The sequence below is a fragment of the Polypterus senegalus genome, chromosome 9 (genome assembly GCF_016835505.1).
Source record: "Polypterus senegalus isolate Bchr_013 chromosome 9, ASM1683550v1, whole genome shotgun sequence".
Lineage (NCBI taxonomy): Eukaryota > Metazoa > Chordata > Cladistia > Polypteriformes > Polypteridae > Polypterus > Polypterus senegalus.
This window is the reverse complement of record NC_053162.1, coordinates 169,956,518-169,968,867: the sequence shown is the minus strand read 5'-3', so window position 1 is coordinate 169,968,867 and position 12,350 is coordinate 169,956,518. Positions and strand designations below refer to the sequence as shown.

The following is a 12,350-nucleotide window of genomic DNA, read 5'->3' as shown; positions in this document are numbered from 1 at the left end:
GGAGATTTAAAAGAAAACATCTGAAATGAGCAATGAAGAATGGAAAGATAATATTCTTCTAACAGCGTTACAAACAACAGAGGTGTCATGTTAGAGTTTACAATTCAATGCCCAAGTTAGAAATTAATTGCATTAACATTTCAATAATTGAGCTCCTTAATATTTTGAAAAGTCAATATAACCTAACAATGATTTCTGAAATATGACTTGTAAGTTATTACAGGATTCCTAGTTACAGAATGATGCTGTATTTAATATCCTAAGGGTCACAGTGGAAATGTCTCAAAGGCACTCGTAAAATAAAATTGGGTTTAAACCACAAGTGGACGAGGAGAAAAAAAAAAAAAAAAATCATCGCTCCTAGCTAAAACATCTGCAATGCCAACCAAAAACTAACATCCTTACGTAAAAGTGAAATACAATTTCTTTTTTGCATGCTATTACTTTTGTTTAGGGAACACTGTACATTGCATGGCATGAGGAAACACAATGTCACCTATCTAAGCTGTCATTCATTTGCATATGTTACACATTTCAGATAGGGAAGTAAATCATAAGAAGTTAGATAAGACTAGAACTAAAATGTGGATGCTTTTGGTCACTGCTCTTAAAACACTAACTTATAATTACCTTAATGTAAATATATAGCAAAGTCACAGAAGATTAAGGAAACTTTTCAGATTCACTCCATTTCACAGTCAAAAGCCCTTGGGCTCTGTGATCTTTGTTAATTATTTATATAACCAAACAAACCTTGAAGAGAGAAAAAAAAAAAAAAAAATAAAAACACTTTAAAGGATGATTCACGTATTGTTTAGAAATTATCCACATTTCCTGTTAGAAAAGCTCCAAAATGGTATCCACAATTACATTGATATCCCTACACCATTTACCTTGAAAGACCACAGCAAGGCAAAAAAGCCCATCTAGGGCTGCAAGAATGGCTACACTGTATAAAGGACTCCATGAGGACTAAGTGGTTTACAAAAAGAGGTCATAGCCCATTATTGTCTCAATGTAAACAAAACATTTTAATCAGGTGAATAATCCACCACTTAGAAAAGTATGCAGGTGTGTTCTTGAGAGTGCAATGCCTGCTGCACAACTGTAAAATTATAGATTCAGATATTAATGTTATGCCAAGATCATTAGCTCCACTTAAAGAAGCAGGTTAGAACTATAATGTATAAAAAAGAACTTTAGGTGGTGTTCATTATGATGGTGGTGTTCATTACGATTCAATTACACTTAGTGTTTTTCCATTAACAACATGATTATTCCATAAGGCATCCACATTTAAAAATCATAAATAGGGTTTGCTTTCAAAATAAATGTTGTATAAGTAGATGTAAAAATATAATAAGGAAATAACAAGGAACTTGAAAGATACACTACACCAAGAAAATTGAATATATTGTACCTTCTAACAGAAAAAAGTGTTTGAACAAGGAACAGGTGAAAAATTACATGAATCAATAAGCCAATTTCAGGTAATAAATGTAACAAAATAAGTGTGTAAAAGAGGTCTACAAGAATTGTGTATATCCCACCAGAAACTGTTCCACTAGAAATTGGAGGACCAGCACTTCTAAAGTTTTGAATGTCAAAATGAGTTGAAAGGCAACATTAGTTGCTGCTGCCAACTCTGCACTTTTTGCTTGTTAGGCAAAAATGAGAAGTCCTAGTTTTCAAGTAAACATTAAATCAAGTATGTTCTGGGGAGTGGGTTGGCACCCTGCCCAGGATTGGTTCCTGCCTTGTGCCGGCTGGGATTGGCTCCAGCAGACCCCCGTGACCCTGTGTTCGGATTCAGCGGGTTAGAAAATGGATGGATGGATGGATGTTCTGGGGAGACTGAAATGCTCATGCAAAAAAAATTTATCCTCCCTACCCGAATTACTCTAACATTTTAAAATACCACGATGTTAAACTTGACATAACATTAAAGCTGCAGAATGAACAATGTGATGGAGATCCATAGTCTAATATATTGGCTTATCAATTACACTTTTACTGGAAAACAATATGTGTAATGACACCCTTAGATTCAAGGCAGTAACCAAACAAACACGGACTGTGCCTTTCACATGCTGTACAGTACCTTCACAAATCACTAGCTAAAAGTAAGCCAAGCTTACATGTTTTATCACATGGGACGAAGCCACAATACCCAAAACAAAAGCCATGTGAAAACTCAGTAGTACATAAATGTTGATTTGGATGCAGGTCACTGTACGGGGGAGCAGTATTTCCACTGCTGTGCTATCCTGGAAAAACAAACTACATACATCCTCATAACACATTAAAGAAAACAACTTATTAAAGCAGCTACCAGGGAACAGGACCTTGATATTCTATGTAGACAATATTAATACAGGTACAGTACACTTCACTTCCAAGTAAGATCATACCTATTCCCATATTACACCGTTATACCCTTTCATTTGGGGAATAAATGTATCAGTCGAAAAAAAAAATTAAGATCACAGACATCCAGTCAAGTCTGCATGTTCTCCACATGGCTACACAGGTTTCCTTCAAAACTGAGAAATGCGGTGATAAGTCGAGAAAAGACTGTTGAGGGTCTGCGAATTAACACGCCTCATTAATACCTGGCATCCTGTCCATAACTGGTTCCTGGTTTGTACCTATAGCTGCAGATATATGCTTTGTTTGGTTGCCACCCTGACAGTCACAAATCATTGTGCCCATTATAATTCAAAAGTATGAGGGCAAAGATCTGTACAACTTGATTGGCAAGCCTCTGGAGGCATGCACAATTCATGGTAAACATTACTGTTCAAGGTGGAAAAGTGAACAATTTCACACGTGGGCAAAAGGAACATCAATTATAAAATACAAGATTGGAGACACTGTCCTAAAGCAAGCAACTTCTCAGAATGACTTGGGTGTTTGTTAGTCATTTTCATTGACTAAGCAATGTGGCAATTTGCAGAAACAATCAAAAAGGCAAAAAAAAAAAAAATGTACGACTATATCAGAAAACTATTGAATATAAATCAAGGGACATTGAACTAGTGTAGACTGCACATGGAGTATTATGTGCAGTTCTGGTCACCAATCTACAAGAAAGACACCACAGCACTTGAAGCTTTGCAAAGGAGAGCAAATAAGTGCATACCAGGACTTAAGGACATGTCATATTCTGACAGAATCAAAGAATTAAACCTGTTCAGTCTTGAACAGAGGAGATAGCATGGAGACATAATTTATGTCTTCAAAATCCTCAAGGTCACTGATAAAGCAGATCCAACAGAATTCTATCAACTTAAAGATTAATCACAAAATTTCCACTGGTATCATCAAGTATGATAAAGTGCACTTAGTACAAGGCAGGAAGCTCTTCTTTATGCAGAGAGTTATGCAAATCTGGAACAAACTACCTAGGCATGTAGTTGAAACAGAAACATTGACAACCATTGAGATGAATTTGGATGAGATATTGGGAAAGCTTAGGTATTAGCTATTCAAACGGGTTTGAAGAAGTGCATGGTTGCTTCTCATTTGTCAGATTTCTTATGATTGTATTTTGTGGCTTCCACTATGTGGAAACTACATTTCTTCATTATGTTCCACCAACATTACATTTATGCTCAAGACCCATTATTTCACTCATGCTTTTAATAAACATTGTTACATTAACTTTAAGTATCGGACTCAACAACACTTTCTCAGAATCAAGTTATACCTGTTTCTCTAGCAAATTGCTCAATAATTAACAAGATGAGATCAATTATTAATGATGATGGTAGAAATGAGACCAAGAGGAAGTACACAAAATGACAAGACAGAAAAGGTGGCAGAGAACATAAAAAGAAGAAATATCACTACTATGGCACAACAAGTCAAAAAAAGCATGTGTTGCCAAAAAGTAGCACAAACAAGAGAAAAAATGCAGTAGGACTATACACCCTGACAGTATACCTGATCCTGCTAAAGGATTACAGATATAAACAATAAACATAGCTGTGGCAGATCAGTCTGTACTAACACTACAAAAAACTGAAGCCCATGATGGATAAAGTTCATCTGCACTAGGAAAACAGAAAAGCAGTGGACAAGCAGCACTGCCTGTTGTATTTGGAAGAGGTCGAGCAGAACATCCTGCAGTACTATCCCAAAATACTAACACTGAAAACCTCCCACATTCACATTCTCACAGTTTCGAACACTGAAAAGTAAAACCACTGCCCATCCAGGAAATGATGTATAGATAGATGACGTTGAAAGGCTTAATCTGTCTTGGAGTCTAAACCTCAGCTCTTTTAGTAAGCCTCCACTACACTGATCTTTAAGCTCACATCAGAGAATCACTCTTCTTGTATTACCTCTGAACTACACTAAACTACGCTTCACTACATGATTTAAGTTTACTCTGTTCAAAGTGCCAAAGCTGCATGTGGGCCCTGTGATGGATTGTCACTCAATCAAATGTTGGTTACTGCCTTGCGCTCAGTGATGCTGCAATTTGCTCCATTTGCCTCAACCCAACAACACGTCTGGAAAGTTATGCCTATTTAAAAACCTACTGGTACTTGTCCAATATTATAAAATAAATTAGTGTTACAAATAAAATGGAAACAAATAGTGCAATGACACTATAAACATCATAAAATACTGCACAATAATCAGTATGGAACATTATGGCATCCATTAGGTACAGCATTAACAAATGACTAACTGAAGCAGTCAGATGTAATTCCTGCCTGTTTGAAACTCAGAGCCAGACATGGTTCAAAATAAGCACACTTCCATTTACTGCATAAAGAACCAGGACTAATATTCACACGGTATTTCTTCATATATACAAACATACGTACAAATATATAGCACAATTTACATTCCCAAACACGTGTACGCTTATCTCCCCTCTTTATTTTGATCACAAACCCTTACCTATAAGAGACTAAAGCTTGCGTGCGCGCTACCGCGCCAAATCTGCGTCAGTGCGACCACTCAAGAGCGCGCATTCTTAGCATATCTCGACTCTCTTTCACTGCATGCTACATGACGGCCAGACATAAATTACAGATTTACCAACAACACGCTCTTGCCGGCATCCACATCCAAAACTCACCAGTACTGCAGATTCGCCTCCTTTTAACGTCATAACAAAAACTGAGCATAACTTAATGATGGTTGGGGGTCATACAAACCACGCCCCTATTGCCCTCACCCACTTATTTTATGGTTTCACGTACCTGTCAGTGATTGTAGACTGTGTGCCGCTCATTGGGCTCTCTCTGGTTCTTAGTTTTACTTCGGGGCTTTTTTATCCAATTTGCATTTTAAACCCCAAATTCCCACCCACACCACAAAAGAATAACCAAAGTCGAACAATCCAAAGCGGGAGGCTTCCCAACAGCAAATCTGAGCCTTTTAGAAAAGATCCTTCAAAATGATGGCGATGTAAGCGATTTGGCAACGCAGGTCCGTACAAGAAGTCAGTTTGTGTTAAAAAAACACTGCAAAGGCTTTTTGCACGTGGAGGTCTCGTTTCTATCCACGCACATCCAACGTGTAACGGATGAGCCAGGTCTCCCTGTGTTGCACTCCGAAAAAAAATAAATAAATAAATTAAAACAAACCCCCCAAAAAAATCGGTGAAGATTCTGGGACAAATCGCCTTTTGTGTGCCCCGGCAGTTTAATCCCTTTTGTCAATTTTGTCTTCTTGGCAGCATCCAAGAACAAACAAAAACAAACAAGCAGACAGGGTGAGCGCAGCGTGGCTCGGCTCCTCCAGCCGGGTCACTGCATGTCGCTCGCAGATCCTCCAGTCCCTTCAAATGGGAACGACTTCGGCCATCATGCCCCCCGCAATCTGCTTTTGTTGTTAGAATGGAAGCAGAGGGCGACTTCCCATCGCAGCCCCGTCTGATCCGGGAGGGAGTGCACGCGTGCACGCCGGGAGACTAGCGAAGAGGAGGAGGAGGCAGCTGATGGAGAGCGCGTGTACGCACGGAAAACTTGCAAGGGTGAGGGCTGCGGATTGAGCGAGAGCGCGCGCGAGACAGAGACAAGGGCGCGAGTGTGAGAGCAGGGGTGCGCGCGACTCTCGCGCGCTCTCTTTTTCTTCTTTCTTTTTGACGGAAACCCCACTTTCTTCATAAGATTCTAAAGCAAGCGTTCGCACAGCATGTATCCAAACTCCATTTCGGGATGAGTCCCCATTGAAAAGAATGTTCGTCGATTTAAATAAATCTCAGCTCTCGCAATCCGACCCTTTTTTCCCCTTCCTCCAACAAACAAAATATGAATTATCTTCCAGACTCTCTTGTCCTTCTACACAATGTTCCCGGTACTCCGGTGGAAATTAAATAGGGAAACATGAGCAGTGCTTTCGCTTGTTAGTTGTGGGGGATCCTTCTCCTTTGATGCGCCTTTTGAGTCGCCGCCGCGTTCTCGTTCGCTCTCCTCCACAAACTTTTCGTTCACCCCCACCGGGGAGGGACGGAGAAGGCTCTCGATAAGACGGTGCAGTTTAGAGTGGTACTAAAAAATAAATCAAAAAAACGTTATTTTAAAACGCCGTTCAACTCGGTATTCCAGGAAAGCAATAAAAGTATAAAAAAAATCAGCCTAAAAGGTGAAAAACAGACTCCCAAAGTGCTCCTCTCACTTGTTGTCTCTCCGCGTCTCCATGATGTTTTTAAAATCCACAGTGCTGTTACTCTCTCTCGGCCGGCCTTCGGGATTCGTGTGCACACCTCATTTCACTATCTCGCATTTCACACGTTCTTCTTCATAAAATGCTATTCTGCAAGCCACTCACTGTAAATCACATTTCTCGTTTTGGGGAAAATTGTGTCCGACTTTCAGCAAAAGCACCGATACCTTCCCAATCCATCCGCCTGGGCCTTTCACTGCCTCGGCTTCCCACGTCTACTTCCGCTCAGACCAGAAAAAAAAAATAATCCCGCGTCCCAAAGAGAAAGCACGTGATGACGGGAACCGGCTGACAAAATCCACTTTCCTGTTTACTGCGACCTGCCTTCTTTTGCTGCACCATCGGCGGTATTTCTGGTTAAAGGACTCCCAGTTCGGTGATCCTGACGGACCTTCACAAAGCCTTGCCTGTTCATTTATGCAATTTACATTTACACGCGATAATGCTTATATAGTGCCTTTTATTCCAGACACCACGGCAGTGCCACTTCTAGGAATTTTTTGCTGTTAATCAGATCTGAAGTAAACACATATCCGTACTTAGGATTCTTCGGGGGGAAAGCAGTGGAATATGCCTCTGTTCCTAAACCACTAGGCCATACCTCTTTCCATCACTTTTCAAAGTTTTTTTATTTAGTCCTCATGTCCCTACAAAGACTTCATTATGTATAGGTTTAAATGCGCACACATCCCAGAAAAGTGATTTTGATAATGGAGACGGATGTATATATATATATATATATATATATATATATATATATATATATGTATATATATATATATGTATATATATATATATATATATGTATATATATATATATATATATATATATATATATATATATATATGTATATATATATGTATATATATATATATATATATATATATATGTATATATATATATATATATATATATATATATATATATATATATATATATATATATATATGTATATATATATATGTATATATGTATATATGTATATATATATATATATATATATATATATATATATATATATATATATAGGGTGTGTAAGCCCATGCTGTAAAAAACCCAGGGTCCTAGAAACTATTGAAATTGTCAGAAAAAAACTGAAATGTAGAGATGTCAGGTAATTGAAAGGAACTACTTTGGGTATCTCTCTCCTAGCGAGATTCATTTTGCCGACGTGCTTGCATCACTTGGGCATTATCGGCAGAAAAGTAAAAGGGATAATGTTTTGCCAATGTTTTGCTGATGTTAGCCGCTAAGCGATTTTGACTTTCTTCTGAGGTTTAATTTTGCTGATGTGCTGGCCTTGCTTGTGTTAGAGGCTGTTTCCTCGGAGGCAGAGCCATTACCCCGACTCCACCTCTTACATCGGACAGACAGACAGATACACACACTTACACAAGTAGATGTTTTATATACAGTGTTTGTGTGTGTGTGTATATATATATATAAGTTGGTACTAATGGGCTAAACGTGTTCCAAGAAAATATCTCCCAATTTTGGTAAGCCTGTGCGAATTGTGGCCTCAACTGCCTGTTCTTAGCTGACAGGAGTGGCACCCTGGGTGGTCTCCTGCTGCTGTAGTCCATCTCCTTTTAGGTTCGACATTTTGTGTGTTCAGAGATGCTCTTCAGCATACTTTGGTTGTAACAAGTGCTTATTTTAGCTACTGTTGCCTTTCTGTCAGCTCACACCAGTCTAGCCATTTTCCTGTGATCTTTCGCATCAACAAGGCATTTTCTCCGAGACAATTGCCACTCACTAGATATTTTCCCTGTAAACACTAGCGAAAGTTGTGCATGAAAATCCCAGTAGATCAGCAGTTTCTGAAATACTCAGATTAGCCCGTCTGGCACTAACAACCATGCCACGTTCAAAGTCACTTAAATCACTTTTTTTCCCCATTCTGATTCTTGGTTTGAATTTCAGCAGGTCGTCTCAACAATGTCTGCATGCCAAAATGCATTAAGTTGCTGCCATGTGATTATTGACTGATTAGATATTTGTATTAACAAGTAGTTGAACGGGTGTACCTAATAAAGTGGCCAGTGAGTGTATACTGTATGTGGCTGCAAGTGTATGTAATATGTAGAATTCTTACTTCACAGCAGTACTGCAACTTTTATTATCATTACTCCTAAACTGATTTTCCATTATCCACTCTCAAAGCTGATGCATCATTTTTATTATTATTTAATGGTTTTGTATATCCATCAATGTGGGTTTTTCTAAGTATTCTCTAGTTTTCCTTCCACATCACAAATACATTCATGCTGGTTAATTGTCTGCTTCAACTTTTTTTGGTATGAATGAGAGTACCCTTTGATGGACTGGCACTGGTTCAGGACTGGCTCTTGCTTTTCAGTCAAGGATAAGCTCTCAGCCCTCAATGAACCTGCTATGGGGTTATGTAGGTTCTTTTAATGGATATGGGGATACTTTAGTATTTTTCAGTCAAAGAACAAAGCTGCATTTTCTTTTTTGAGTTTATGTCAATGATAAAATAATTTATTAATATGTAATTTTCATACAAATTTCATCAAATTCTGGATTGTTGGAGCCATTGTCATTGTATCAGGTGCAAGGCAGCAACAAATCCTGCATAAGGAAACAGTCCATCACAAGACAAATTTAGGATGACAAGTGTGCCAAACATACAGTACTTAAATTTGGGGATATGGTAGGAAAATCAAGAATGATAAAGGAAAACATACAGAGTCCACATATACAGTGACCGGGTAAGGGATTCAGACCTTGGACATTGAATCTGTGAGGCAGGGGCATTAGCTACTTTGCACAAAAATAATAACATAACTATCAGACTTCATTACCCAAGACCTTCAATGGGATTAAGCAGGTTTGATAAAATCACTGTATTTGGTAATTCTGTTTATTAGCACATTATACTAAAATTTAAAATCTAGCTAAAAACTACGCAACATAAACTTGAAAAATAATGTAGAAAAATAAACAGAAAGAACATACTGTATGCACAAAGAAATATACATTTCAAAAAAGTGATTTTTGTATTATTATTATTATTATTATTATTATTATTATTATTATGTCATGCTGAAATTGTATCTATCCACAGTATGGCAATGACCAGTCTTGAATGGGGCACCAATCCATTGGTGGGCACAATTACACAAAACTCCTCATTCAGCCAACTGCAAAGTCACCAAGAAATCTACTCCTAACTAAAAGGAAAATGGAGTGTCCAGAAAAACTTGTACACAGGCAGAAAAAGCAAAACCATGTAAAAATACTAATAATGCTTCATAGCAATTGTTACCATAAAATGGAAAAATCAATCAATAAAATAAAACTAGAAGTAAGCTCATACAGATATTTGATGAAAGCATTAATTTTGTTTAAGAACTGTTTAAGAATCAAATTCAGGTTTCTAGAGTTGTAAACACCTGTTAACCACTCTGCCACCATGATGTCTACAACAACAATAAAAATAATAATAATGATAGTGTCAAGAAATGTTGCGGGTGCTCTTTTATACCAGCGGCAATTCACCTGTATAGTGCCTTACTGTAACTTTAACTGTAAAGTCAGACGTTTTTCTTTCTTTTTATTTTTTTCCCTTTTTAATCATTCGGGTGTGTGTTCAGACTATATTATATCTATCTATCTATCTATCTATCTATCTATCTATCTATCTATCTATCTATCTATCTATCTATCTATCATATAGTGCCTATCATATCTATCAATCTACTGCATCTATTGAGCTTCTGTAAAAAGCCAAATTTAACACTGAGAACAAATAAAGTTCTATCTACAGAATAATAATAATGTTATTTGTGACAGCTTTTTTTTCAAAATCAAAATGCAAAGATAGATTTCAAAGTTTTTTTAAATACCTGTTCAAATTATTAACAGCAGCATAATATTAGGATGGAACTGTGGCATGGTTGTCAGTGCTGCTGCATCAGAGGTCCAGCATCCTGAGTTTGAATCCATTGCCCTGGTGTTGTCTGTGTGGAGTTTGCATTGCCTCCTCATGTTTGTGTGGGTCTTCCTTCCACATCCTCAATAATGGGAGTGTTATGTTACTTGGTCATTCCAAATTGGCCCAGTGTGAGTGTGTGCTGGTTACTGCCTTTCACCCAGTGTTGCCAGGATAGACTGCAGTACCCCTGACTCTGATCTGGATTAAATGGGTTTGAGAATATTACAATAATACATCTTCACTTTTTTGCTTGCAGTTACCAGTGCATACAGCCTCTTCATTACTAGTTACATTTGCTAAAAGTTACCAATATTTCTAAAAATACTGATTTCCTTGAAGTTACAACACAGATTCAGTTCTTCATTATTATTATTATTATTATTATTATTATTATTATTATTATTATTAACAATTTAAAGTATATTTTAGTCATACTGCTGATTCAGGGTTTTCTTTTATTTTTCAATTTCAAGTCATCATGCTGACGCAGCTTCTATTGTTTTTATAAAGGGTTTCAGCTGCTTTAAAGACACAATACTGACGCAGCATTTTCTTTTTAAATGTTATGCAGTTCTTTATTGTTATTATTCTTTTTTAATTAACATTCTGTTTTTTTTAAGTCTCAAAACTGATGCTGACTTTTATCTTTTTTTGAAATGTGTGATTACATGGACTATTTCAGTATTTCCAGAATTGGAGGAATTAAAGTCACTCCGTTAATGTTTCATGTTTTTATTATTTATTTTTATGTCACAATGTCAATTCTGTTTATTGTTTTTCTTAATTAATTTCAAACTATCCGTTAATTACTTTTTTTTTCAACTGACTGGTTGTAGAAAACTGGTGCCTGCCCTGGCAGTATCAAGTAGGAGGCTGAAATCAAAGTGGGATTATCCTGGGGATTACCAGCCCATCGTAGGGTATACTTATACACATATGCATACTTGCTCATGGCAGGTCAGTTTGGAATTGTCAACTAACATAACACAAACATCTTTGAGATGCAGCACCAAACTGGACTACCTGGAGAGAAGTGTTGGTGTGTGCATGAATGGGTTCTGTGATGGAATTTTGCTTACAGAGCTCGATCCTGGCTGGTACCCAATGCTGCTGGAATTTACTCCTCCCTACTGACCCTGAATTTGTAGCTTTGAGAACATTCTGTTATTTTATAATAATATATCTTTATTTTTTAACACACCCTGAGATATGTTCAGCTGATTGCACCATCTCTCGCAGAGCCATGTGGTCCTGCTGCGGGCTGTTCCCAAACAGAGCGGTGATACTTCCTGTCAGGATACTTTCAGTGGTGGATGTACAGAAGTTCTTTAGAATTGCTAGGACAGCCTAAAATCTGGGGCATCTCAGGTGGTACAAATGCTGCCATGCCTTCTTCACCAAGGTGTTAATGTGCTTGGACCAGCTCAGGTCCTCGGTGATGTGAACACCGAGGTATCTGAAACTGTTCACCCTCTCCACTTGTGTGCTGTTAATTCTGACAGGTTGGTATTGCCTTTACTGTTTCCTCCCAAAGTACACAATCAGATCCTTTGTCTTGTTGACATTCAGTAGAAGGCTGTTGGCCTGACACCAATATGGCAGACTCTCCACTTCATCCAGGTTAGCCTGCTCATTGTTGTTAGAGATCAGGCCCATCAAAGCTGCGTCATCAACAAACTTGACTTGATAATGATCTTCGAT

At 37.7% G+C, this 12,350-nt stretch overlaps 1 protein-coding gene across 4 annotated transcripts in view; it reads right to left on the bottom strand.

Annotated features, from left to right (window-relative positions):
- The window catches only part of LOC120535960 (rho guanine nucleotide exchange factor 12-like), a 158,454-nt gene extending 151,543 nt beyond the window's left edge, over positions 1-6,911 (bottom strand). For all 4 annotated transcript variants that reach the window (XM_039764194.1, XM_039764197.1, XM_039764195.1 and 1 more), the window contains exon 1: positions 5,223-6,911. In XM_039764194.1, coding sequence (XP_039620128.1) covers positions 5,223-5,254 — 32 coding nt within the window. In that variant the 5' untranslated portion in view covers positions 5,255-6,911. The remainder of the gene's footprint in view (positions 1-5,222) is intronic.
- Positions 6,912-12,350: the final 5,439 nt, after the last annotated feature.